A 27,987-nucleotide genomic window follows, 5' to 3' on the forward strand; every position below is an offset into this window, starting at 1 on the left:
TAATATACATGCAGGTGTCCATGAAGGCCAGGAGAGGGTATCAGATCCCCTGGAGCTAGAGCTACAGGTGGTTGTGAACTACCCCATGTGGGTGCTGGGAATTGAACCCTGGTCTTCTGTGTATGTTTTCCCTGCATGTATGTAGGTGTACCATGTGCATACAATGCTCAGAAAGGCTACAAGAGGGCGTTGGATCCTCTGGAACTGGAGTTATGGTCAGCTATTAGCTATAATGTGGATGCTTTTTTATTTTTTAGGTCTTTTCGAGACAGGGTCTCCCTGTAGCCCTAGCTGTCCTGGATTCACTGTGGAGACCAAGCTGGCCTCGAACTCATGGAGATCCACCTGCCTCTGCCTCCCAAGTGCTGGGATTAAAAGCATGCGCCACCATCCCAGCCTGCTTTTTATTTTTTAATAAAATAAACCTTAGCACCTTGTGCATGCTGTGCTCTTGTTCTATCAGTGAGCTATAATTCTCAAGCAAACAATTTAAACAATCAAGATATGAACCATGAAGTGGCCGAGGTGCGGAAAACAGTGCTTCTAAGATGAAGATATTTAAAGAATAGTCTTTAGGTCTTAAAGCCTGCTACTGACCTGTAATTCAGTGATTCTGCCATCTCTGGGGAACTACATGTGCCAGTCTTAATATTTACTTGTCTATATGCCTAGGATTGGTGAAAACACTGATGTCCATCTATACTAATTTACTATCTACATGAGAAATTAATGTTTACATCAACATTTCAGACTTATCTACAGAATTCTAGATCTTGACCCAGGTTTTTCATCTCAAAAATAATAATTTTCCTGAAATGATGAAGGTTGAATCCAGGGCCTTGCACAAGGTAGGCAAGCACCTGACCACCAGGCTATATCACTAGCCCAAGTTCTTCTCCATCTCACTCACACCTCATCCAAAAACAAGGCCCAAAGCAGTAATGCATGATCCAGAAGGTGTAAGGATTTAACTAGAATGAGCTTGAATGTCATATTGCAAGTATTCAAAGTGAAGAGTTGTAGGAGAGCAATTTCTTTCTCACCCATTAGATAATTATACTACCAGAAATTAGTGATCAATTATGTGCTACTGTCTTAAAATCGAGGCAGAGTGGGAGGGAGGTTAAAAACGGTGAGCACTTGACAGTGACTAACACTCCTGGCAGCTCAGTGTCTGCATTTCAAACTTCAGATAGGAAGAGACAAAAAATGATCCTTGCTTTAACTCTCTTCAACAATGACAGATCTGAATGCTAGTGTCAGAAGGCAGGACGCTTGACAGGGCACTGCAGAGACCACTGCCTGCGAGGACTGTGGAACCAGGAGGGGCAGGACATTAAGCACTGATATGTCCGAAATGCCGAGTTGTGTGGAAGTGGAGGGAGAGAGGATATTCAAGACAGTAATGGTTCCTGTATGAAAGGGTACCAGACAAGGTTTAGGAAGAACTAACATTAGAGACAAGAGAAGTTGAAGAAGCAATTTAAAATCCAGAAAGAGCCTGGCATGGTGGTACATGCCTTTAATCCCAGCACTCAGGACTCAGGAGGCAGAGGCAGGCAGATCTCTGTGAGTTCAAGGTCTACATAGTGAATTCCAGGCCAGTTGGGGCTACAGGGAGACCCTGTCTCAAAAAGACCAAAAAAAATACAAAAACAAAGGAAGGTTATTGCTGATGTAGCTCAATGGAAAAGTACTTGCCCAGCATGTACAGGGCCCTGGGTTTAATTTCCAGCACTGCAAAATGAATAAATAAGTAAATAATAAATCAGTAAGTGGAGTCCACAATTGATCCATATTCAGTCATGAAACCTAAGGCTTGGCATGATGCTCAATCCACAGAAATAATTACTCAGTAATCATTCCTTTCATCAGTCTACTAGGTATACAGGCATGTGGGCATGCCTGTATTGTTCTTGGAAATTTTATGTTTGAAAAAACAATCTGATCCACAATGAGACAGATGGCAGCTGCAGAGGAGATGGCTCAGTGGGCAAAAGGGCTCATCACCAAACCTTCCAGTCCGAGTGCAATCTCCAGAATCCACATGAAGGAGAGAACTGACTCACACAAGATGTCCTCTGATCTCCACATGCTCACCGCATATGTGTGCATCACACACACACACACACACACACACACACACACACACACAGTGTAAAAAGACAAGGCCAAACCAGGAATATATGGGGAACATGGTCCAAAGGTCCAATCACAACAACTTCAGTCAAGTATTCACTCAATGCAGGTGATAAAAGGCTGGGAGGGTTGCTGAAGCTCCTGTGAGGCAAAGATTGGCAAGAGATATGAGGGAAGCACACACTCCTTGACAGCAGGTGGGTGAGTGCACATGGTCATCTATGTGGGATCAGATTCAGGGAGGGAGCCAGGGATGAACAGGCAGCAATCCTCCCAGTGAGAAAGCAATGTTCACAGGCGACACTGAGAATGGAGGAGAGAGGAAAATTTTCTTAATGTTTCAAAATAGATGCAATCTAAGAACAGTCAGAAGGAAAAATCCAGACATGTAAGGTGGAGCAAGTCATTAACCAAAACAGGAGAATTAGGAGTGACTTGGATGAGGATGCCGTAAGTGGGTTTAGGGCATGACTGAAAGGATGGATTTATCTTCTTTGCTTAGAAAGACTTCTGGTCAAGCCACAAGTGGTGGCAGCACATGCCTGAAATCTCAGCACTAGGGAGGTAAAGTGGGAGAGTCTGAAGCCAGCCTAGGCTATGTAGAAAGATCCTGAAAAGGGAGGAGGTAAGGGAAGGAGGAAAGAAAATGAGGGGAAGAGGAAAAGTAAAAATAAAAGTAAAGCCAGTCGGAGGCCCAGGCCAAAACCAAAAGAACAAGGAAAGAAGGAAGGGAGAGGGAGGAAAAGAAGGAAAGAGGGAGGGAGGGAGAAAGAGAGGGAGGGGAGAGGGAGAAAGAAGAGAGAAGTCTAGGCATAATGGCTGAATGTGAACTGTCCCTCTTGTGTTCATGTATTGAATACTTAGTCCCCAGCGGTGGTACTGTTTGAGACACAGGTCCCTGGGAGTGCATCCTGAGGGCTATAGCGGCCCCACTTCCAGATGGGCCAAGATGTAAGCAGCCCCATGACACACTCCCACTTCCACATCCTTCCTACAATGACGGACCTAAATTGTAGGCCAAAATAAACTCTCCTTGCCTAAGCTGCCCTTGCCAGGTAGTTTGTAAACTACCATATCAATGAGTCAAGCATCTTCAGTTCAAATATCTCTATAAAGCCTTTGTAGACGTTTTGACAGAGTGAATACCTCTTCTGGACTCTAGGGGCACTTTGCAATGATTATACAATAGCCACCATCTGTATAGTACATTCTCAGACTCTCCAGCTGGAACCTAAAATCATGGGCAGTACTAGGCTCTGCATACTGTTTTTTCTTATGCACATGTATCTATGATAAAATTTCATTCACAAATCAAGCATAGGTAAGAGATTAACATTATTAACTGTGTCCCAGGGGCCTGGTTCCTCCAAGGGTTGGGGCCTGCTGAGAATTGACTGTGGAGAGCTAGCCTTGGAGGGAGGGACTTTCTGCGCCATCTTGGGATGGAAGCCACAAATGGCAGGTGTGGAGAGAAAGATGGCACGGAGTCTCACCCACATGGATGCCAGAGGGGGTATTTACTGACCTAGGGCAAGACTGTGGGCCCAAGATGCGTGGGCAAAAGTTAACAGTGACTATGGGTGGGCCTCAAAAGCGAGAATGCTGGTTCTGAGCCGCACAGAGGTGGGTACCGGTTGTTATTCCTTTGTAAGTGACTCCCCTCCCCCCCAATGATATAAATCATAATAAACTCACATAAAGATATGTTATGTGGTTTGTCTGATAGCACCTGGAGCAAGAGACCCCAAGAGAACTCAGGCAACGGTAACCAATCGGGGAAATATAGCAGTTACAATAAAAATAAACAAACAAAAAAATCCTTCCAAATTTGGCCACACTCTCAAAATCTCACAAAACTTTACTAAGAGACAACAGATATTTGGCATGGACACTGCAAAGGGATGACTCCTGTCTCAGGTAGGAAGTGAGATACAGAAGGACTACACAAGACTTCATTGAGCTACTCAGGACGGCAAGCCATTTAAAACTCATCAACTGTTTGGGAGTCTTCCATTTAATATTTCTGGACCAGAGTTGACCAAGGAAAGAAAAATTATGGAGAAGGAACTGCTGTAGTTTACAATTTAAATCTATCACTTTTGTTAAAATAAAGGGTGATAGCTGGGTGTGGTGGCAGACCTCTTTAATCCCAGCGACTCAGGAGGCAGAAGCAGAAGGATCTTGTGAGTTTGAGGCCAGCCTGGTCTACACAGTGAGTTCCAGGTCAACCACAGCTATAAGGTGAGATCCTGTCTCACAAATAAATAAACACAAAGATTAATTAACTAATTATTTGATTAATTAAAAGGTGACAGCTATATGAAGGTAGAATAGGAGCTAGGTGGGACACTGCAAATGTGTAATCCCAGCATTCAGGAGGCTGGCATTAGAGGTCAGCCTGGGCTACACAGAGAGACCTCATCTCAAAATTAATTGATTAATTAATTCATTAATTAGCAGTAATACCTTCTTGACCCCTCTTTGGGCAGTCAACTTGGGAACTGAATGGCACAGGAGGGAAAGTCACAAGCTCTCCACCAGGTGGAATAGCCCACACTCACCTACTGTGAGTACCTCCCACAAGTTAAGTCTCACTAAACCTCAGAACGTAAGATAAAAGGAGATGTGAGGTTCTGTCTCCCCAGCACCACTCACCCGGAACATAATTAATCCCACAGTCTATGACGACAGCCCCAGGTTTGATCCAGTCCCCTTTCACCATCTCAGGCTTTCCTGTTGCGACCACCAGGATGTCTCCTTTATTTACCTAAGGGAAGGGATCCAGATTTCAGAAATAATGAAATATACACACAAATAAAATAAAACAAATTTAGAAGGAGAATGGAATCTCATGAGCTGTAGCATTAAATTCTTGGTTGTCATCAACTCTTTGAGGCATATTAGGTTAAGGCCTCAAATGCAAACCACATTGTTTCTGATGGCCCTTCCCATGCTGTGCTCAATCTTACACAGTCCCCCTTTCACTAGGTATTTTCACTAGTTATCCCCCTAATGGGGAAGACAGTGAGAAGCTGTGAGGAAGGCTTTGGCACAATGGGAAGCCACAGGCTTAGGACAGTGTTCCTGGTAACTCCAGAGACCGCATCCTCTCCTACTGACTATAGGCACTGTAACTGTCTCTAAGGTGCTGTTTTGGGAAGATTAAAAGAGGAGGTGCCGGGCCTCTAACTTGCTCTCTGCCCACATAAAAGACTACACTGCCAACAGGGACACAGTCATGGGAACATTCTTAGTATCTGGACTCCACTGCAGGGATCAAGAGCAAGCTGCCAGGGCTGAGGATGTAGTGCAGTGATAAAGTGACTGCTAGTATGAGGGAGACCCCAGGTTCGATCCCCAGCATGCGCCCCAGAAAAAAGGGAACAAAGAAAAAACTGCACACCCTCTTTTGGAGCACCCTTGCCTCCAAAGCCAACACTTCCATAAATGCAAGATCTATGCCAACCCTGCTGCCTGTATTGCCGATCCGTCAGCCATGGGACGCACTGGTGTAGAAAGTACATGGTCAAAACAGTCTGCATAGCCAGGTGAGGTGGCACACGCCTTGGGTCCCAGCACTCGAGAGGCAGAGGCAGATGGATCTTTGTGAGTTCGAAGCCAGCCTGGTCTATACAGTGAGCTCCAGGCCAGCTGGGGATACAAGAAGATCCTGTCTCAAAAAGACCAAAACAAACAAACAAAAAACCCAAAACAAAACAAAACAAAAAACACTTTGCACAAATGTGGACAAGGTGGTAATTTGAATTTCTTACAAACTGACTCAAGGAACACAGGGCTGCTGCTGGGGTTAAGTGAGATGAGGGTGGGTAAGCAGGCACCGGATACCTACTCTACTCTGGACAGCCTACCTCCTTGTCCAGATTGGCAGTCTTGGAGTGGCAGGTGGTCACTGTGGCATTGTTCCACAGAAGCAGGTCATGCATTGGTGCACCAACTATTTTACTGCGCCCGACCACCACTGTGTGCATTCCAGCAATCTGCACCCCTGGAAGAGAAGTCAGCATTTATCAGAGTTGGGAGAAAGCAGCTGCCTTCCTTTGCATGCTGTGCAAACAGAAAACAGAGCAAATGGACAGAAGCAGAGTCTTCGCATCAAACAGAAACCATCCCCCAAACACCCCTTCTTTGGTGTTCGAGCTTTAGGGCTGCAGCTACAGATTGCGATTTGTATACTATCCTTCTTGCAGTGGGGCTTGGAGAGCAGCTTAGGCCAAGATGCACTCACTGAGTCATAAAGGAGTGGGAAGAAATCCTACACTCAAAAAAGAAACCCTGACACACCGCTAACAGCCATATGGAAGTAGTTATCAGATTAAATTACATGGGCAAAATAGTCATAAAAACTATGGGGTATGGAACAGGGTGGAGAGAAAAAAGAAGAAATTAGATTAGCATCAGTAAAGCTTTCCAACTTTGGTAAGGTTTTATTCATGCAGTTTCTCATCCAAACTTCGCATCTGGCTTAGGGCCTACCCCAGGGCTATTTGCAGGGAAGTGATAAAGGGGAAGTTTAACTGTACTGGAAAGCTTTTTTGCTGACTCAGCACCCATTCCCCTGCCACCGTATCAACATCTGTTTTTTCAGTGTTGAGGACTCGAACCCAGGGCATCATGCATGCTATGCAAGGGCTCTACCACTGAGCTATACCCTGAGATTTGTTTTTATTTTGAGACATTAAATTGCCCAGACTGACCTGTAACATTCTCTATGGCCCAGACAGACCCTGAATTTATAGTCCTTCTGCCTTACCCTCCCAAGTAACAGGGATTACAGGCATGCATCATTCCCCACCTAGCAATCTTCTTTTCAGAACTGACTCCCACTGCCCCAGGGATAACAAGGGCAAGTACCCACAACCAGACAAGTGCTGTCCCTCACCTCCAGGCCAAAGTTCCACTTCCATGACTATTTGGCATGAGAATGGAGAGAGGGCGGTGCTGCCTGGGGCCAGCAAGAGGGGGCCTAAAAATAAGCTGCCCACACAAAAAAGCTGAGAGGTCTAGAGACCATGGGCTTCCACCACATCAAGGATGAAAGCTATGAAACCCTGTGTGAGACAGCTTAGGTTTTAGATTATGTTTCTAATATAAAAATAAACTTTACTGAAGCTGGAACAATAGCTCAGGGGTTAAAAGACTTGTTGCTCTTGCAGGACTCAAGTTTGGTTCTCAGCACCCACATGAGCTGGCTCACAACTGCCTGTAACTCCAACTCCATGGGATCTGACGCCCTTTTCTGGCCTTGGTGGGCACCCACACATACTTGACATACACTCAGACAGATACATGTACACATAAATTAAAAAATAGGGGCTGGAGAGATGACTCAGTGGTTAAGAGCATTGGCTGCTCTTGCAGAGGACCCAAGTTTGGTTCCCAGCACCCACATGGTGGCTAACAACCATCAGTAACTCCAGTTCCAGGGCATCCAATGGCGCCTTCTTCTGACCTCTGCAGGCACTGCACACCATGGGTGCACTTACATACATGCAGGCAATACACTCACATACATAATAATAATAAATTTTTTTGGTCTTTTTGAGACAGGGTCTCCCTGTAGCTCCAGCTATCCTCCTGGAACTCACTATGTAGACCAGGCTGGCCTTGAACTCACAGAGATACACCTGCCTCTGCCTCCAAAGTGCTGGGATTAAAGGTGGGTGCCACCATGCCTAGCTATAATAAATATTTTTTAAAAATTTAAAAATCTTTTAAAATTTACCAATTTTATTAGAAAAAGATTACCTCTTATATAATGTTAGCACCATAATTATCTAGACCAGAAGTAAAATCTCAAAGTTTGAAGCATTAAAAAAGTATACTGGTTGGGATCAGAGATCTGGCTCAATGGTAGAACAATTGACTAGTGGGTTGGAGTCCCTGGTTATATTCCCAGCACTGCAGATTGATCAATGAATCAATGAATCAGCCACACCTTACTGTATCATTTAGGATTCAGTAGAGACTTTCTGGCTACCTTAAGGCAACAATAGTTTCACTAGTACAAGGAATTAAGAAGCCAGTAGCTTCTTAGTCATTCATGGGATTTGCTTTTATCAACTTGGAATAGATTGTTGGTTAAACATGCTAGACTTTAAATTGTAAGACTGACTGTCATAGCAGTGCCAAGACTTATGGTTGACCTTAACTAGCCAACCACAGATATGACTTTCATTACAAGGCTGGCCTAACTTCCCACTTGAAACTTCTGACCTACTTCTTTCAGACAGAACCCATTTCCTTGCAAAAAATAAACTCTGCTAAAAGTATTCATAACAAAACTAAAATACTGAGGTACAAGCTATGCAATGAAATAACACGGGGCGACTGTTCACAATATCCATTCCAGCCATCTGTCTAGTGTTGGAACCATGGTGGGGAATTGGTGCTGGTTCCAGGGACAGGGACTTTCCACTTCATTTACTTCATATTCTCTGAATCCTTACTGCCATGTAGGAATTTCTTTTTTTCACAAAAATAAACTGTTTTGCACTCACATAATCCTGAGTTCAAATCTTGGTTCTGTTGTCTATTGGACGAAACACTTATCTCTGAGCCTTTTGTTTATTTTTGTTTTTAGTGCTGAGGACTGAACCCTAGCCCTTGGCTTTGAGACAGATTCTCATTATATAGCCCAGTATGGCCTCAAACTCATGATCTTCCTGCCTCTGCCTCCAAGGACTGGGATTACAGGTGCTTCTAGAGCTCCACTGGCTTTGAGCCTGTTGATGAAGAACAGCACTTGTTCTCCATAGGGCTGAGGAGAAAACTGAGAATTTAGGTAAAGCGTCTAGTAGATGGTCACTTTTGCCAATCAAGTCCATTTCCTTATGTCTCACTGTTTACTTCCTCTGTTATCTCCACACATCAAGACAGTCTCTAGAAAACAGTGCCTTCCTATTGCTTGGTTTGCTCATTTTTACTTGTCTTTTTTATGAGTTCCAAGCATCCTTTAGGTGTACAAGGAATGAAGCATTCATTGAGATCACCTCTGGCAAGTTTTCCAGTGCTGACACTAGTCAATCTAAAACAATGCAAGAAATCAAAGAAAAGAGGAAATAAATGCAGTTAAGTCTCTATTCTTTAGAAACAAAGATGGTATGTTTCCAAAACAGAAATGTAATCTAAATGAAATCCAGCAACCCTATCATGTAACTCATCCATCCACATCCTTTTCAGGAGCAATAGCATTGATGGCTGCCTCAGTATTAATCAGATTCTCTGAATCTAAAGGTAGCTGCACTATGAATCCGTGGACAGTGGAGTCTTCATTCAAGGAGGTGACATACTTTAACACCTAAAAGTAATGCCACATATAATTTGTACATCAGAGACACTGAAAGGGGGAGAAACTCTTCTCTAAGGCACAACCCAAGTTGTTCCATTTCCCCTAAGAGGTTAACTGTCACCTTCTCAATGTACCTCCCACCTTGAATCTTGAGTGCAGCTCTATTTTGACAAAGTCTTACCATAATTTGGACCTGGGATGTCCCCCAAAGCTTACATGTTGAAGGCTTAGTACCTAGCCTGTGGCAGTATTGGGAAGGTGGGGAACCTTAGGGAGGTAGGGCCTTGTGGAAGGAAGCTGGGTCACTGGGAGAGCATCTTAGAAGCAGGTACTGGGATGCCAGTCTCTTTCTCACCATCACCCTAGCTCTCCCCCTGCCTCTCCTTTGTAGCTGCCATAAGCCTGAGCAGACCTCCTCCATCACACACACTTGTGCTGTCACAGGTTCAAAGGGAAAGAGCCAAGTAAGCAACTATGGGTGGAAACTTCTGAAATTGTGAACCCAAATGAATCTGTCTTCCTTATAATTCGATTTCCTGGGGATAGAGAGATGGATCAATGGTTAAGAGCACTGGAAACTCTTGTAGAGGCCCCAGGTTTGATTTGAAGCACCCACAGGACAGCTAATGACGGTGTCCATAATTCCAAGGGATCCAATACCCTCTTCTGACCACAGGCAATATACAACACAGGTGCATTTACATGCATGCAGATAATACCCTCATACACATAAAATAAAAATAATAAATATAAAAAAAGTAATTGATTTCCTTCTTACAAGCTGATCGCTTTAGTTTGACATCTTGTCACAGGAATAGAAAAGTGACTAACATAATCTAACAGGTGTATGCTAAGATTCTATCCAAAAAAGACCTAAGAGAATCAATTGCTTATTATTTTAACAGCAAGCAATAATTTATTACTTTAACAAGCCCATGTTACAAACTCCAAATCAAGAAACGGAACAACCCTTTTGGTCTCTGTTGCCACCATGGCACCTGTGAAAGAGCTGTGGTGAAAGGGAGAAAAAAACAGAAACAGGTTCTATTTAGCAGTATGTGGTGGGACACACTTGCAATCCTCATATTCAGGAGGCTAATGCAGGAAGATTACAGATTTGAGGTCAGCCTGGGCTGCAAAATGAGACCTATCTAAAAATATTAATGAAAATAGGGCAAATAGGTGTGTTTTTCAAAAATTTAAATATTTTATTATTTTTATTTTATGTGTATGAGTGTCTTGCCTGCATACATGTAAGTGTACCATGTGCACACGATGCCCATGGAGGCCAGAAGAAAGCAATGGATCCCCTGGCTGAAGTTACAGATGGTTCTTAGCTGCTATGTGGGTGCTGAGAATCTGAACTGGGGTCCTTTACAAGAACAGTCAGTGCTCTTAACTGCTGAGCCTTTGCTCCAACCCCTTAAAAGTTTATTAAACAATCAACTGAAAATGTTGAAGATGCTCTATGATTATAGCATCAACTATCCAGCCAAGACTGAATTCTTTACATAAAAATAAACAGACACACCAAGTATGGTAATACATGCCTTTAGTCCTAGCACTAGGGAGGCAGAGGCAGGCAGATCTCCATGAGTTTGAGGCCAGCCTGGTCTACAGAGTAAGTTCTAGGCCAGCTGAGGCTACAGGGAAACCCTGTCTTAAAAAAGACCAAAACTAAAACCAGGAGTGGTGGTGCATGCCTGTAGTCCCAGCACTTGGGAGGCAGAGGCAGGTGGATCTCTGTGAGTTCAAGGTCAGCCTGGTCTACATAGTGAGTTCTAGTACAACTCGGGCTGCAGGGAGACCCTGTCTCAAAAAGACAAAAAACAACAACAACAACAAAAAAGACCAAAAATAAATAAATAAATAAAAATAAACAGGCACATCTATCTCATTAACATGCAAATTTGCTTGCCTTTAATAAATGGTAAAACTGTATGCATACCAAAGAATTGTTTTAAAATAAGTTTCTTTGATTTTTTTAAATCAATAAATGTTTTATGTATCGATTTTATATTCCTTTAATTCCAGGGCTGTGTGAAAATTTCTCAGGTGAAAAGGCATAACAAGTAGACAATATTTAGGAAGTCCCACTGTAGAAGATGGAATTGTAGATGCTGCCCATGTCAAGCAGTTTCCCCCAGAAAACTAGAGTAAATGGGAAAGCTGGCCATCTCAGTGGGGACAAAAACCACCGAGGAGAAACTGCAGGAGCTGTACCTTCCTTCCCAAAAGGTACTTGAAACCTCTCACAAAACGTATTGTCGACAAAAATCTGCATGACTGGCTATACACAGTGTCGACAGCATACAAGAGGGATGGATTATATTCTTTCCAAGTCAATCAGGATGAAGAGGATGAGGGAGGTAAGGATTAAAAACACATGTATCTGGAATATCTTGTATGAGTTCATGAACAAAACTTGGAAATAAAGGTAAATTTTTTGTGTCTTTTTGAGTCAGTGTCTTCCTGTAGCCCCAGCTGGCCTGGAACTCACTATGTATGTAGACCAGGCTGGCCTGGAACTAACAGAGATTGGCCTGCCTCATTTTTTGCAGATCTTTTATTGGGGTTTATATGGGTTGGGAAAGTAACCTTAGAGCATGCCCCTCCCCCCAAGAAATGTCCATTCTAATCCTCCTGAGGTGTTTTCTGGAACTTTCTCTTTTTCTTTGTGCCACAACAAAAGTAAAATTTTTTTCAAAAAGGAAGGCAGGGCTGGAGAGATGGCTCAGTGGATAAGAGCACTGGTTGCTCTTGCAGAGGACATGGATTCAGATTCCCTGCACCCACACGGCAGCTAACAACCATTTATAACTCCAGCCAGGAGATCCACCGCCCTCTTCTGGCCTCCATGGGCACCATATGCACATAGTGCATTTACATGTACACAGGCAATACATTCATACACATAAAGTAAAAAATAAAAATTCCAAAGAAAAATTTAAAAGGAAAGAATAAAAATAAAAAGGAAGGAAAAAGCAAATCTGATGAACAGCAATGTCCTGTAACCCTTTCTCATAATGTGATAGCCTAAGCTCCTCCATTTTGTGTAAGAACCACCAGCTTGGTGAGCCATCCCAGAACCTACCCTTGCCCAGCAGTTCCAGAAGAGCTGACCCCAGAAGAACACACCCACATAATCCTGGGAGGCTGCAACTGAGACTTATCTGCTTTTGTGATAACTTGCTTATCTGGCTTCTGTAAATGTTTGCTTGCTTGCCCACCTACAAGAACATGTGACAGCTTTTTTTTGAGTTAATCTTGTACTAACCAGTCAGGGTATAGACTTCACCTTTACTTTCCTCTGAGCAAGTGCTACATTCTCTAAATTGACTCAGAGAGTGCAGTCACTGGCAAGCTAAATAAATTGGCTGATTCAGAACTTTTTGAATCTGAGCGGTCTTTTCCCAGTGATCTTGAACTCCATAACAATCACATGTACTGCCATTTGTACCTTGCAACAGAATGCCAATCACTGTCTACTTGAAACATGCCCAGTGCAACAAAGAAACTGAATTCTTTTTTTATCTATTTCCTTCTAAATATAAGTAGCCTCATGGGTCCAGGGGCCTCTGTATGGGACACAGAATACTTCTAACCTAGAAAGTTCCTATTCCTTCCTGTCCCACTATAGCTAATCTCCCTACCTACAAGCAACTGTAATCCTGACCTTAATCCCCACTGATTTGTTCTGCCTTTTGCTTTTCTTTTCGGCCCCTCTGTACTATGGCTTGGAGATAGGAACTCATATTAAGGGTTCCACCACTGAGCTTCTGCCAATCCTCAAGCATCACATAACATAAACAGAATACATGTCTGGCTTTTAAACTGAAGTTAACTACAGATTAAAAATCATTTTTTTGTTTTTGCTCCTTTTTTTGGTCTCCCTGTAGCCCCAGCTGGCCTGGAACTCACAGAGTTCCAGATCTGCCTGGCTCTGCCTCTCAAGTGCTGGAATTAAAGGCATGCACCATTATGCCTGGCTTAAAATCAGTTTTAACCAAGGAATCTCAGCTGGTCTGGTGATGCAGGCCTGTAATCCCAGCTACTCAGCAGGTGGGGACTGGAGGATTACAAATTCAAGGCCTGCCTGGGCTATCAAATGGGTTCAAGGCCAGCATGGGCTATTTGGTGAAATCTTCTCTCAAAATAATAAAAGGGCAGGGGTTGCAGCTCATTGGTAGAGCACTTGCCTAACATGAGAGGTCCTGGGTTCAATCCTCAGAACAGGCAAAAAAGTGATTTGGAGGGAAGGGCAGCTATAAGCAGTCTTTGAGAAGAAAATGTCCACACCTAATGACATCACCACTGTGGTATATCTGAGGACCTTCTGGAGGTGGAGGCTATAAAGAAACAATTACCTGCAACATGTATCTCAACCCCTAAAGCTCCACTAATGCACAAAGCAGACAGGAAGGCCTTCAAGCCACCCTCTCCACAATCCATTCATAAACGCTCACCTCAGACTCTGTGCATGATCTTGGTAATTTAATGTGAGTGGCTTTGATCCCAATCTGCAGAAATGAACATAAGAAACAGGTGAATGACAAGAGACCCTGAGACATGGGCCTGTTTCTTTGAAGGAGGTCACTAAAACAAAGGGGTGTCAGGTGTCATTTCACCTTGTGTGCTCACAAGAATCAGTCCACCTCTCTAATCATTGCATTCACCTGTCCCCACTGCACTCAAGGCAATTCCATGTCTACGACCCTTGCTCTCTGGATAGAAAACTATCAATGAGCAAACATGTAGGGGTGGGCTAGTCATGACAGGTCACCCAATTCTGACCTGCCAAACATGTAAATGAGGTGGTAGAGAAAATTCTTCGAACAGCTAGGAGATCAAGCATTCACCCAGGAGAGAATTGGAAAATTCATTTATTCTTTCTCATACACGAGGTCCCAGAATTAGAAACAAGGGTGTCAAGATTTTCTGGGCCTTGAACAGAAGTACAGATAGGGCTTAGATAGATCTTCTTATGTCAACATTTTATGGCTGGCACCTGGGCCATATGGCTCCTTTGTTGTTTTTTTTTTTTTTTTTTTTTTTTCGGTCTTTTTGAGACAGGGTCTCCCTGTAGCTCCAGCTGGCCAGGAACTCACTATGTAGACCAGGCTGGCCTTGAACTCAGATCTGCCTGCCTCTGCATCCCAAATACTGGGATTAAAGGCATACACCACCATGCCCAGCTGCCTCCTTACTTTGATGTGCCACATGATCTCAAGAAAATTCCTTCCTGAGCTCACTTGACAAACATAACTTATAAAGTAGGCATGGGTCAGGACATCTGCTGCCTTTTGATCTATAGCTAGGTCAGGCTAACGGGGCTAGGAATCAGTTATTCATTGCAGTTTACAAAAACAGGTATCACTGGCAAAGTTTAGATACCTGACATGTTTGATCTATACTTTTCTTATAATAATTGGACTAGGTGCCTCATTAAACCATTTGGCAAATTTTCCATTTTCTTAGTTTCACATCTGTATCAGTAGTTAGACATGGCAAGTGAAAGGCATCACAGAGCTTTAAAATATTACAGAGAAATAAAACATCACTGAGTTATAAAACATTACAGGGTTGCATTTTCAAGATATCTACCCAGTAACCAGAACAAGAGGAAGCTTCAAATGGCCTAAGCTTATAAGGACATAAGAATACAGTTAGTTACAAGAATACAATTTTTCCCTATCAGAGGGTCTGCTGGTACCAGGAAAAGTTTTGTGGGGAGGGACACAGGGGGTAAGGGGTTACCCACAAAACCTAGGGCATTGTGGGAGATGGTAACAGTACCCCTGTTCTGGGCTTTACCTCTTCAGCAGCCTTCAGCTTCACATTTATATAAGGATTGGAATCATCTCTGTTGCCAACCTGGAATAATAAGTAGATGCAAATCAGACCATCAGGGAAAGGCAAAGCCTACAGAAAAAACTTCTACAACTTTAGTTTGGATAAAATAAACGCTTGAGCTGTGCCACTTTTGCTGCAGAAAACTTTTACTGAAAACAAAGGCGTCTACAAGGAAGGCTGTGGAGTGGGGTTGGTGAATGAACACAAGTGGCATTACCTCTGTACCCTAAAACAGGGCTTGCCCAATTCTCACTGACAAGGCCGAAAGAAAGATAAAATTAAGCTGGATGCGGTAGCATGCACCTGCAGCTTCAGTTACTCAGGAGGCTGAGACAGGAGGATTGCTGAAGTCCATTAGCTAACAGCCAGTTTGGGCAGCAATAATGATACCCTACCTCAAAAAAAAGTACAGTTGCTACTGTGCTGTATCTGTACTGGAAACCAAGCAAGAGCGCGACAGGCCTACCACAAGTGTGGAATTTCTGCCGACATGCTTAGAATAGGGCAAGATGGGATGAGAAATTTATCAGACAAGAAGACATCAGAGAGGTAGGAATATCCGAGGGCATGTGCCACCCCTCCCTTACCTACAGGGCAGTGGAAAGCTCTCACACTCAGCCTCTGAAAAGCTTATATAAAACAGACACCCAGGGGAGAGGACAAACCAGTACACACCACGGGGCAGTCAGACCTTTTAAATCACAACCCCACTACACTATCTCTCCATTTCTTTAATCATCAACATCCTTGCAGCCTTTATTATAACCAGTTATCTGTCAAAAATTTATCTCAAAAATATTTTTCCATGTTCCAGTGGTCAACATCTCTCCACAGTAAGTTTTGCTACTTCCAAAATTGCTGAGGGCGAAGTGGTAGTTAACTGAAGTCTCAATCGTCTGAACAGGGCCCAGGTAGACAACATTTCCAGACCTTTCCTTCCTGTGGAGCCAGTCCCCTATTGTCCTCAAATCTCAGGCATGGCCTGAATCCCAGCTTGGGCTGTCCCTCATTCATGTACTTCTCTGCTTTGTGGACTACTTTAAAATTCAAAGGGACCAGAAGAGTCCTTTGAAGGGGAATTTGAGTCTTGGGGTTTTGTTTTGCTACTTTTCAGTGCTGGAATCAAACCAGGGCCTCCTCCATGCTAGATGCTAGGTAGGTGCAGAGCCTGAGCTACATCCCCAGCTCTAACATTTGATAGAGAAAATGATTATATAATCAATGATAGACTAGATGTAAGAATGTTTAAAGAACATTAAATTCTTGACTGGCAGTCAAATGGGTGGGTGGTAGACTGGTTTCTCAGAACGCATCTTAATCCCGTTATGATTTATCAAGAATGTTACTTAAGCATCTGGAATGCTAATCCCTTTTGTTCAAACTAGTTGTGTATTATATCACATAAAAAACACAAGCAAGTCAGATGTGGTAGCACACATTTATAATTTCAACACAAGTTGAGGCAGGAGGGGGACTACCATGAGTTCAAGACAAGCCTGGTTTTCATGTAGCCTAAACTGGCTTTGAATACCCTCTGTAGGTAAGGCTTGCCCCAATCCCCCTGTCTCTGCCTCCCAGGTGATAGGATTGTAAATGCTGGCCCTGCTTTTTAGCTAACTCTTTTTCTAAAGGGCCAGACAACATATTTTTAGGTTTTTCAGGTTTTTAGGTTGTTGCTGCTGTTTTGTGAGACAGGGTCTCACTATGCAGTTCTGGCTGACTTCAAACTCACAGAGACGTGTCTGCCTCTGCCTCCCAAATTCTGGGGTTAAAGACATATACTGCAACACCAGTTGGTGAATTTTAGATTGGGGGGCCACATATCCCGTCACAGCTGCTACTGCTGCTGCTTTAAAAAATGCTTTTTTAGATTTATTTTATTTTATGTGTTTTGTCTCCATGTAAATATACCCATAAATGCAATATTTGGTGTGCACGTATGTAAGTGCAATCATGTCATACAATGCTTGTGGAGGCCAGAAGAGGACATCATATCCCTTGTAACTGGAGTTATAGATGGCTGCTAACCACTGTTCGAGTGCTGGAAACCAAACCCAGGTCCTCTGGAAGAGCAGCAAGTGCTCTTAACCACTGAGCCATTTCTCTAACCTGCTTGCTACTTTTTGAACCCTTTGCAGCTCAGCAGCACTTGGACATGCACTATATAAATCCCTATTTTTACATCATACAATATCTTGATACTGGTCAACTCATTAATTTTTCTGTTTTGGGAACACAACCAGTTTGAAGGAAAGAGAAAATGGTTATATAATCAATGATAGACTAGATGCAAGAATGTTTGAAGAACACTAAATTCTTGACTGGCAGTCTAATTTACTCTTTTTATCATAAAACAATGCATTTTGTAAGAAAGAGTGAGCGTACCATACATAGAACACAGAATAATTCCTGATGGGAAGCAAATATTAGCTGTTATATTATTGCTAATTAACATTTTAAATGGTAAGGAATAGAAGCACAACTTCATTTGTATCTTTTATGAAAATTCAAGCCTTGATTTCCTATAAATACTCAGTTATCTGAGAAGTTACATGTACATGTCTAGAAAGAAATAAAAGAGGACTGGTCTTAGTGGAGCACCTTTTGATCAGGAGTTCAAGGCCAGCTTTGACTGCATAGCAAGTTCAAAGATCAAAGTCAGCTTGTGCTATATGAGGCCCTGTATCAAAAAGAGAAAGAAAGAAAGAAAGAAAGAAAGAAAGAAAGAAAGAAAGAAAGAAAGAAAGAAAGAAAGAAAGAAAGAAAGAAAAAGAGAAAAGAAAAGGAAAAGATAAGCCATCTTCTGGAAACTCACCAATATGACAAACACAAGGAAAAGAGAGGCACCCACTATAAGTTCTCTAGATCTTTTAGAAAACAGGGAGTTGTCCCTTTGGCCACATATATGCGAATCTACAAAGATGATATTATAGACACTAAGGGAATGGGTACTGTTCAAAAAGGAATGCCCCATAAATGTTACCATGGTGTGAAAGAAAGTGCCCAGAAAGAACTCCAGCTGAATTTCTTACAGGGGTGACCAACTGATTAACTGATCCAGAACCTATTCACAAATCATCTGGGGCCATCTTTAACCCCATAAACAGCCACATCTTGCTTACCACTGTTTCTAAATTAACATTTTTGTGACTAATAAAGCTATTAATTTAGCAGACCACTAGGTCTCACCAATCAAAAAGCTAAGCATGTCATCAGATAGCATCTGAGACCTATAGAGCCCCCCCACTTTGCTATCACCTACCTACTGAATGTATCCACCAATGTATTTGAAAGTATCTTGATATATGACTTTTCTTTGTTCTGTTACTACAAAAACATAATGTAACCGTTAGCATGCTGGAACATGGAATTTGGGGCAATCTGAATGTGTTCCTGGACCATGGTCACTCATATTGGTTCCAGAATAAACTATCTCTTATTCCCTTGAAGTGCTGCTGGAGTCCAGCATTGACAATGGCAAAACTGGAAGAGTCTAAGTGCTACTCAGCAGGTTGTTTGGCCTTGTTGTAACCAAGCAAGTTAAGGCCAACATTCTTGCCAAGAGAATTAGTGTGTGGATTGAGCATATTAAGTACCCTAAGAGCTGAGACAGCTTTCTGAAATGGCTGAAGGAAAATGACCAGAGAAAAAGGAAGCCAAAGAGAAAGGAATCTGGGTTCAACTGAACCGCTAGCCTGCCCCACCCAGAAAAACACTTTGTGAGAACTAATGGAAAGAACCTGAGCTGCTGGAGCCCATTCCATATGAATTCATGGTTTAATGTACAAGAAGAAAAAAAAGACACAATGTTAAATAAGAAGAAAAAATATTCAACAAATATATCCTTGGGCCAATATATCATGATTATCTTTTTTTAAATAAACTATTGATTCTTTGAGAATTTCATACAATGTACTTTGATCATATCTCCCCCTCCCCCCATCTCCTTTCAGGCACACCCCAACCTCCCTACCCTTCTCTTGCTTACTTGTTTGCTTTTTGAGACTAGATCTCACCACACAGCCCTGGCTGGCCTTGAACTCACAGATTGGCCTGCCTCTGTCTCCTACCACACCCAGCCCATTGTTTGCTCTTCAGACAGGGTCTCACTATGTGGTCCAGTTTGGATTTACCAATATGCATTGCCACCTTCGGCTACATGGATGTCCTGAAAATGCTAAGGAATATGTGAACTCGAGATCCTACAGACTGCTGACCTTGGCTAAGGAGAACATCCTGAATGTAAAATGTAAGTCAAGAGCCGATGTCACTTCAGGCTGTCCTTAGCACCTTTTTCCAGCACCCACATGGTGGCTAACAATCATTTGTAACTCCAGTTCCAGGGGTTCCAACGCCCTTTTCTGACCTCTGCAAGAACTGCATGACACTAGTATACTTAGTACACTTACATACATGCAGACAATATACTCATATACATAAAATAAAAAACTAAAAAAAAATAGCAATTTACTATTGACCATCTATCTACCTGATCTAATATCCATCTTCCTGCCTTGTGTGTGTGTGTGTGTGTGTGTGCATACGTGCATGTGTGTGTGTGTGTGTGTGTGTGTCTGCATGTGTATGTCTTTTTGAGACAGAGTCTCCCTGTAGCCCAAGATGGCCTGGAACGCACTATGTAGTCCAGGCTGGCCTCAAACTCACAGATATCCACCTGGCTCTGCCCTCCAAGAGCTGGGACTAAAGGCGTGCACCACCACATCCAGCCAGATGGAAGATCTTAAAAGAAGCAGATTCCATAGGACAATGGCCTTGTGGAGAATGAGATTTTTGTTTTGTTGTTTCTGAGACAAGGTCTCACACAGTAGCAGACTGGTCTTGAACTCCTTGTCCCATGTGCTGGGATTACAGGCATGTACCACATTGGTTTAGGAATGAAATCTTAGAGATGACCTTAGGTCTCTGGCATGAAGTATAGGAAGATGGCAATACTCCAGGACAGAAAAGATACAAGGCCTGAGATAGAGATTACATTTTAGGTAAGCCTTTTATCTTAGATGTTAATAGATAATAGATTGTTGACTCTGGTGCCAAAGAACAAGACTAGAACATTCTTACTGCTGTTATACTGGCAAAGAGACATAAGCTGTAGAAATTGTTTATAAAATAGACACTTGTGTAATTAACAAATTTTATGTCAATACTGGTAGTCAATTTTAAAAAGAGAAAGAAAAAAAATATTGCTATGAAGACATTTGGAGTCGGGCATGGTGGTGTACACCTTTAATCCCAGAGCACTGAGGAAGGCAACGGGAGTTCAAGGCCAGCCTGGTAGTGAGACCCTGTTTCAAGAAAAAAGGAAAGGTTTGATTAAAAGAAGAAATTATACTGGGCTTGATAGCACATACCTGTAATCCCAGTACTTTGGAGACAGAAACAGAAGAATTACAAATTCAGGGTTATCCTTGGTTACATAATGAGTTCCAGGCCAGTCTGGAATACATGAGACCCTGTCGAACAAAACCAAACAGCATACACACACAAAGGCAAAGAAGGAAAAAGGAAGAAATCATATCAATTTAAAGAGCTTAACTGGTTTTATTTGCAATTCTAAAATCAAGAACACTTCATTTCTAAAACAGAACTCATGTTACAATGAATCGAGCAGAGGAGGTTGGTTTTGTAGATAAAAAAGGAACAAAGAAAGCAGGGAAGAAAAAAAGTAAAAGAGCAGAGTCATTTCAAAGTTACTTTCTTTTCAGGGTGGGGCGGGGTCAGAACTAAAGAGAAACAGCTGATTGCTCAGACTCAGATTACAACTGAAACTGGCCTGTTTGGGGAAATTTGGCTGTTTTATCTAGGCATGATTTCCCAGGTCAGATAAACAGCTCAGTGGCACTGAACTTTAGTCTGACTGACTCCATTTTGACTTGACATTGATCTTCCAGGGTCCAGGGCTGAATCTTAGACCAACAGTTTACAGAAACAGATTTATTTTTTCTTTCTTTCACTTTTTACCCCCTTTGCAGTGCTGAGGATAAAACCCAAGGCCTCATGTAGGCCAAGCAAGTACCTTATTGAGCTACATGCCCAGCCCAGAATCAGATCTCTTGCCTGTGACATTTACTTGCTTCCCACACCAAACAATTCGTAAGAATAAGCCAAGAAATAACCAGTCCTCAAATATACCAAGTATACACCACCATACATTTGGTTCTTAGTTATTTGACAAATAAAAATAAAAAGGAAAACCAACAATAGCACAGGACATACTAGGCACAGAACCACTGGCCTTCTGCACCTTTCTTTTCAGCTAAGGTCACAGATAAACAGGTCAGGAGGAGGAGGCAATATTTAAGTACCATTCACCCTGAGAGTCTTTTTTTATTTTTTAGATCTTTTAATTTAATTTTTTTAATGTGTATGAGTGATCGCCTGCATGTAAATGCACTTATGTCATGCAGTGCCCACAGAGGTCAGAAGAGGCCATCAGATCCCCTCAAACTGGAGTTAGAGACTGTTGCTAGCTTCCATGTGGTGCTGGCTATCAAATCCGGTTCTTCAGCAAGAGCACAAAGTACTCTTAACCACTGAGCCATCTCTCCAGCCCCACCCTGAGATTCTTGATAAATGGGGGACAGAAGCTTAGCTAAGGATTAAACAATATATGTGGAGAGACAGACATTCGAGGTGGATGAGGACTGTGTTTCTAAAAATAGTTTAAGATGAAAGCTATGTTTCTGCCATCTAAGTCAATCCTTCAAACACTCATTTGTACATTTACTTAAGCAAATACATGACTCCCTACTGGATAAATCTGTAGATGAGGGAAGAAACTGGACAGAGAGCGACCTAAATTTCAAAGTATCCCCGATGAAGCTACAGGTCATATAAGGGAAGAAAGGAAAAGACAGAGAAAACAGGTATGGTGGCTCATGCCTGTAATTCCAGCATTTGGGAGATTAAGGCAAGAAGACTGCCCTGAGTTCAAGGCCAGTCTAGGGGTTCCAGATCATTCTGGGGTACACAGCAAGACCTTGTCTCAAAAAATTAAAGGGGAGGGGTGTTAGGGAGAAAGATTATAGTGAGCTACATTAATGTGTACATGTCCAAGCATAATGATACATTCATATAATCCCAGCACTTAGGAGGCAGAGTCAGGAGGATTACTGCAAGTTCAAGGTAGCACAGTGAGACTCTGATAGAGAAAAATAACCATCAAAACAAATAAAAATAGTGATGTTAATATATATATATATATATATGGGCTGAAGAGATGGCTCAGCAATTAAGAACACTGGCTGCTCTTGCAGAGGACCCAGGTTCGATTCCCAGTACCCTCTTGGTGACTAACAACTGTCCATAACTCCAGTTCCAGGGCAACCCAACACCTTCTTCTAGCCTCTGAGAGCACTGCATGATACAGGTGCACTTACATACATGCAGGCAATATACTCATACACTAAAATACAAATAATATATATATATATATATTTTAAAGCATCTGGGGCCTAGAAAGATGGCTCAGCAGTTAAGAGTACTAGCTGCTTTTGCAGAAGACCTGGGTTCGGTTCCCAGCACCCACATGGCAGCTAACATCCACCCTTCATTCCAGTTCCAGGGTATTTAATATCCCCTTCTGGGCTCTGCGGGCATTGCTTACATGAGTGCACTTACATACATTCAGGGAAACACTCATACACATAAATGTTTTTTAAAAAAAAGTAAATACAAAAAAAAATTTTAAGTAGCTGTAAGAGCTAAACTATTTTTATAATACTCATCAATCCAAATAACAAATAGAGAGCAATTCTCCAAAGATAAAGTATTCATGAATGACTATTGCAATGGAAATACACTTGCCATTGTAAATGACATAATATTGTGTGTGTTTGTGTGTGTGTGTATGTGCGTGTGTGTGTGTGTGTGCATGTGTGTGTGTGTGTTTGTGTATTCGAGAACTAGTCTAAATCTTCCCTTTTTCAGGCATCGTGGTGCATGCCTTTAATCCTAGCGCTCAAGAGGCAGAAGCAGGAAGATCTCTGAGTTTGAGGCCAACCTGGTCTACACAGCAAGTTCCAAGTGAACCAGAACTGCATAGTGCAACCCTGTCTCAAAAAAAAATAGTCTTCCCTTTTACAACCACACATCTGTATGAAGCCATATTTTCCTTTCTTCTTCTTCCTTTTTTTTGGTGATGCAAATTAAACTCTGCCTCCTGCATGCTAAGTGAGTACTCTACCACTGAGCTACATGTCCAGCCAGATTTTCTTCATACACTTCAATCAGAATAGCATATAGCAAGAGACCAAATGCAGAAACAGAAGGGAATTCAGTTATTCTATTCTGAGTTTGATCCCCAGGACCCAGACTGTGGAAAGGAGAGAACTGACTCCCAAAAGTTGTTCTCCAACTCCCTACACACACACACACACACACACACACACACACACACACACACACATATAACAAATTTTTTTAACTTAATGCAATAACTGTTTCCTCATCAAAATTTATGGTCAAAAAGTTCTAGACTGGTATACTGGATAGCCTTAGTGTCAACCTGACATACCTGGGTTGAGGGAGCCTCAATTGGGGAATTGCCTCTATTGGACTGGCCTGTGGCCATGTCCGAGGGTCATCTTCTTGATGAGTGATGTGGGAGGGCCCAGCCCACTGTGGGTGGTGCCACCCCTGGGCAGGTGGGCCTGTGCTGCATAAGAAGGCTGAGCAGGGGCCAGGGGAGCAAGCCAGTAAGCAGAGTTCCTCCATGGCCTGTCGTCCAGCTCCTGCCTCCAGTTTCCTGCCCTGAGTTCTTACCTTGGGCTCCTGGTTGAACTGTGACCCGGGAGATATAAGACAAATAAACCCTTTCCTCCCAAAGTTTAGTGGTCAGTGTTTTGTCACAGCAATGGAGAAACAAACCAGAACAGGTGGGCATGATAGTGCATGCACTCGGGAGGCTAAGGCAAGAGGATTTGAAGTTCAATACCAGACTGTAGTACAGAGCAAGACCCTGCCTGAAAAGGTTCTTTTTCAGCACATGCCTTTAATCCCAGCACTCAGGAGGCAGGGGCAGGGGGATCTCTATGAGCTCTAGGCCAGTAAGTGTTAAATGGCGAGACCCTGTCTCAAAAAACCAAAACCAACCAACTAAACAAAAGTTCTTTTTTCATAAATATTCATGTTAACATATCAAGAGTTTCCTATTGGCACTTTGAAATAAATTATTTTCAAAACTTAATTTGAGGGGCTTGAGAGCTGACTCAGAGGTTTAGAGTGTTTGCTGTTTTTGTAGAGGGTTCTGAGTTTGGTTTGCAGAACCTATGTCAGTCCACTGATAACAGCCTGTAACTCTAGCTCCATGGTATCCAACATCCTGTTCTGTACTCCAAGGGCACATACATTCACATGTGCAGATACCCACACACAGACACATAATTAAAATTTTCTTAAATGGGGCTGGAGAGATGGCTCAGTGATTAAGAACACAGGCTGCTCATGCAGAGGACCCATCTTTGATTCCCTGCACCCACACGGAGGCTAACAACTGTCTGTAATACCAGTTCCAGGGGATCCAATGTTTTCTTCTGACCTCTGTGGGCATTGCACGACATGGGTACACTTACATCCATGCAAGCAATACACTCATACACATAAAATAAAAATAACAAATATTTAAAAAATTTTTAAAACTCTTTTAAAAAGAGATAATATCCTTTATTTATTTATTTGGTCTTTTTGAGACAGGGTCTCCCTTTAGCCACAGCTAGCCTGGAACTCGCTAGGGAGACCAAGCTGGCCTCAATCTCAGAGATACCCCTCTCAAGTGCTGGGATTAAAGGCGTGTGTTACCATGCCTGGCTGAGATAATATACTTAAAAATCAAACAAACAAAAACCTTAATTTCCATTTCTAATACAGTAAATATTAATGGCTAATTTCATGAAGCAATAGTTCCTAGAGGTTTTTAAATTTTAAGAGTATAGAGAGTCCTAAGAAGAGGTAGTGATTAGCTTAGTTTTTAGAGAGTTTGCCTAGCAAGCATGTAGCCTTGGGTTCCATCTCTGGCATCACATAAAACCAGGTAAGGTGGCACATGCCTATGTCCAGCACTTGGGTGGTGGAGGCAGGAAGATCAGAAGTTTAAGGCCTTCCTTGCCTACGTAGCCTATATAGCAAGTTTGATGCCAGTTTGGGATATATAAGACCTTGTTAAAAAAGAAAAAGAAAAAAAAGACTAAAGGGCCTAGAGAAAGGACACCTATGCTCCCACACTTGTGAAGAGCAGAGAGCAGGGTAAACCAGCTCAGAAAGAAAGGAGCCTGCAAAGATGAACAAAGGTTGTGTATGAGGTTTCACAAGAGCCACCAAAAAGGAGGGAGACATCTGAAGTGCTGTTGCCTCTTGTGCTATGGAGAGGCTGGATAAGGACAGCATTAAAGAAATAAACTGTCATAGTATCTGCAAGATTGCCAGGCCAGGTGTGAAACCAGGTACCTGTTCCTTCAGCTGAGTGACTTGGTTCTTCAGAAATTCCCTTATTTGCCTAGAGGAACAGGGAAAGTGGAAGTTAACACTTAGGTTGCAAGCCCATCTCTTAAGTGGATGCATCATCCTTTGGAAATTGAATACCTTTACTGTATGGATATTAAGTGGTATAATATATATTATGACCTTCCTGTCAATTTCCCAAGCCTTAAGTTGACTTGGATATTTTTCCTATTGACACTGGCTGAGCTATGAGTTAGATATAGGGCAAGTCAACTCAAAATGTCTTAGTTGGGCTAGGGGTACTTGCCTACCATGTGTGAGGCCCTGGTTTCCATCCTCAAAAAAAAACCAATATTTATTAGCTGATGGCATTCAGAACCCTACAGTGAGTAAATTGAAAACTTTGACAATACTTCTGGAAGGTGCTGCTCCTCATCTTCAGCATTTCCACATTCCATGCCACCATGAAAACCTTTTACAGGGAAGAATTTCACTTTATGCCCTTTGTTAATCTACTCCAGTAATGACCACAAGGCATCACTGAAGACAAAGGACAGAAAAATGAATACCACTCTGAATTCAGCATGAACTCATGGTATCCTAATTTGAGAAGGAATTTTCCCTACAAAATAATTTAAACTGAGCCTGGTGACAGGCACCTGTCTGTAACCCCAGCACTTAGGAGGTGGTGGCAGGAGGCCAGCCACAAGTCAGAGGCCAGCTTTGTCTAGATAACGAGTTCCAACCCAGTCAGACCGATTTGGCAAGACTGTCTCAAAAAAAAGCTAAGCCACTAGGGATGTGGAGGCATGCAAACAAGGAGTTCAAGGCTTTCCTTAGTTACGTAACAAGTTTGAGGCCAGCCTAGGCTACACGAGACTATCTCAAAAAAAGAGGTGGTCATCAAAATGACTGGGCAGGTGAGGGTACTTGCCACAAAGACTAAGGGCCTGAGTTTGATCCCTAGAACCTATGTGTAAAGGGAGAGAATCACCTCCCACAACATATCCCCTGACCTCCAAACGCACATACAACACAATAAATAAATAAATGTAATTGAAAAAAATTTAAAGAGAAAGAGAATTTAACATAAGGATAAAATTATAACCTCTTATGAAATCAAAACAATCAGTATATAACATACATTTTTTCAACAATAATAGTAAACATCAATTAATACATCCAGAAATGCATATTCAAAATAGCTCCAGCTTTGTTGAGTTCTAATCCATAGTCAGACATGAAGAAGAGTCATCTCTCTTGGCAAGCCAGTGTTGTCATCTGTTCTAGTCACCCACCTTAACATATTTGACATACAGATACAAGCTGACACTCCAAAGCCTCTCTCTACTCATTCTAATAGGAATGTTCTCAGGTCTATCTCTCCATACTTTCCCAAAGCTGATAGGAGGTACAGAAGCTATAAGAACTAGTTTATATGGACTAGCCTTGTAACCATCATGAATATCAAATGCCAGGCCTGGTGGCTCAGCCCTGAATCTCAACCCAAGAGGTTGAGACAGGAGGATCAAAAGTCCAAAATTTGACCAAGTGTGGTAGCATAGAGCATTAATCCCAACACTTGAAAGGCAGAGGCAGATGGATCTCTGTGAGTTCAAGGTCAGCCTGGTCTACATAGTGAGTTCCAGGCCAGCCAGGCTACACAATGAGACCCTATCTCAAAAAAATAAAATAAAAAATCGAAGTCTGCCTGGACTACATAGTGAGGTTCAAGATCAGTCTGGGCAACTTAGTGAGAACCTGTCGCAAAATTAAAAATAATAAAAGCTGGTATGGTGACATATCCTGCAACTCTGCAATCCCAGCACTCAACAAGATTGAAGCAGGAGATTTATATTAGTTCAAGACCAACTTAGGCTATGTAGGAAATACCAGGCATACCAGGGCTAGATAGCAAAGACTATGTATCTCAAAAATAAAGTTGTACTGTCATACCCAAGAATTCTACTTTTTATTTCTAGCTAGTGACTTTGTTTTTACAAAACATTGTTCTATGCAAAAATATAGTTCAAGGGGCTGGAGAAATAGCTCAGTAATTAAGAGTACTGGCTACTCTTGGGTTTGGTTCCCAGCACACACATTATGGCTCACAACCACCAGTAACTTCAGTTCCAGGGTGTCCATCACCATCTTCTGATGTCTATGGGCATTGCACAACATAGGTGCACTTACACACATATATTTATTTGTATGAGGCAAAACACTCATGT

The 27,987-nt window shown here is 42.3% G+C and overlaps 1 protein-coding gene across 1 annotated transcript in view; it reads right to left on the reverse strand.

The window, feature by feature from the left end:
* LOC103730291 (C-1-tetrahydrofolate synthase, cytoplasmic-like) overlaps positions 1 to 20,697 on the reverse strand; it is a gene marked incomplete at both ends in the record, with an annotated part of 29,062 nt that extends 8,365 nt beyond the window's left edge. Inside the window, 7 exons of the mRNA XM_029561286.1 lie at positions 4,795 to 4,906; positions 6,009 to 6,145; positions 9,084 to 9,185; positions 9,322 to 9,457; positions 13,915 to 13,968; positions 15,263 to 15,322; positions 20,671 to 20,697. Coding sequence (XP_029417146.1) covers positions 4,795 to 4,906; positions 6,009 to 6,145; positions 9,084 to 9,185; positions 9,322 to 9,457; positions 13,915 to 13,968; positions 15,263 to 15,322; positions 20,671 to 20,697 — 628 coding nt within the window. The remainder of the gene's footprint in view (positions 1 to 4,794; positions 4,907 to 6,008; positions 6,146 to 9,083; positions 9,186 to 9,321; positions 9,458 to 13,914; positions 13,969 to 15,262; positions 15,323 to 20,670) is intronic.
* Between the last annotated feature and the right edge of the window lie 7,290 nt (positions 20,698 to 27,987).

This window comes from Nannospalax galili, unplaced genomic scaffold, assembly GCF_000622305.1.
Source record: "Nannospalax galili isolate Female #2095 unplaced genomic scaffold, S.galili_v1.0 scaffold2014, whole genome shotgun sequence".
NCBI classification, from domain to species: Eukaryota; Metazoa; Chordata; class Mammalia; order Rodentia; family Spalacidae; genus Nannospalax; species Nannospalax galili.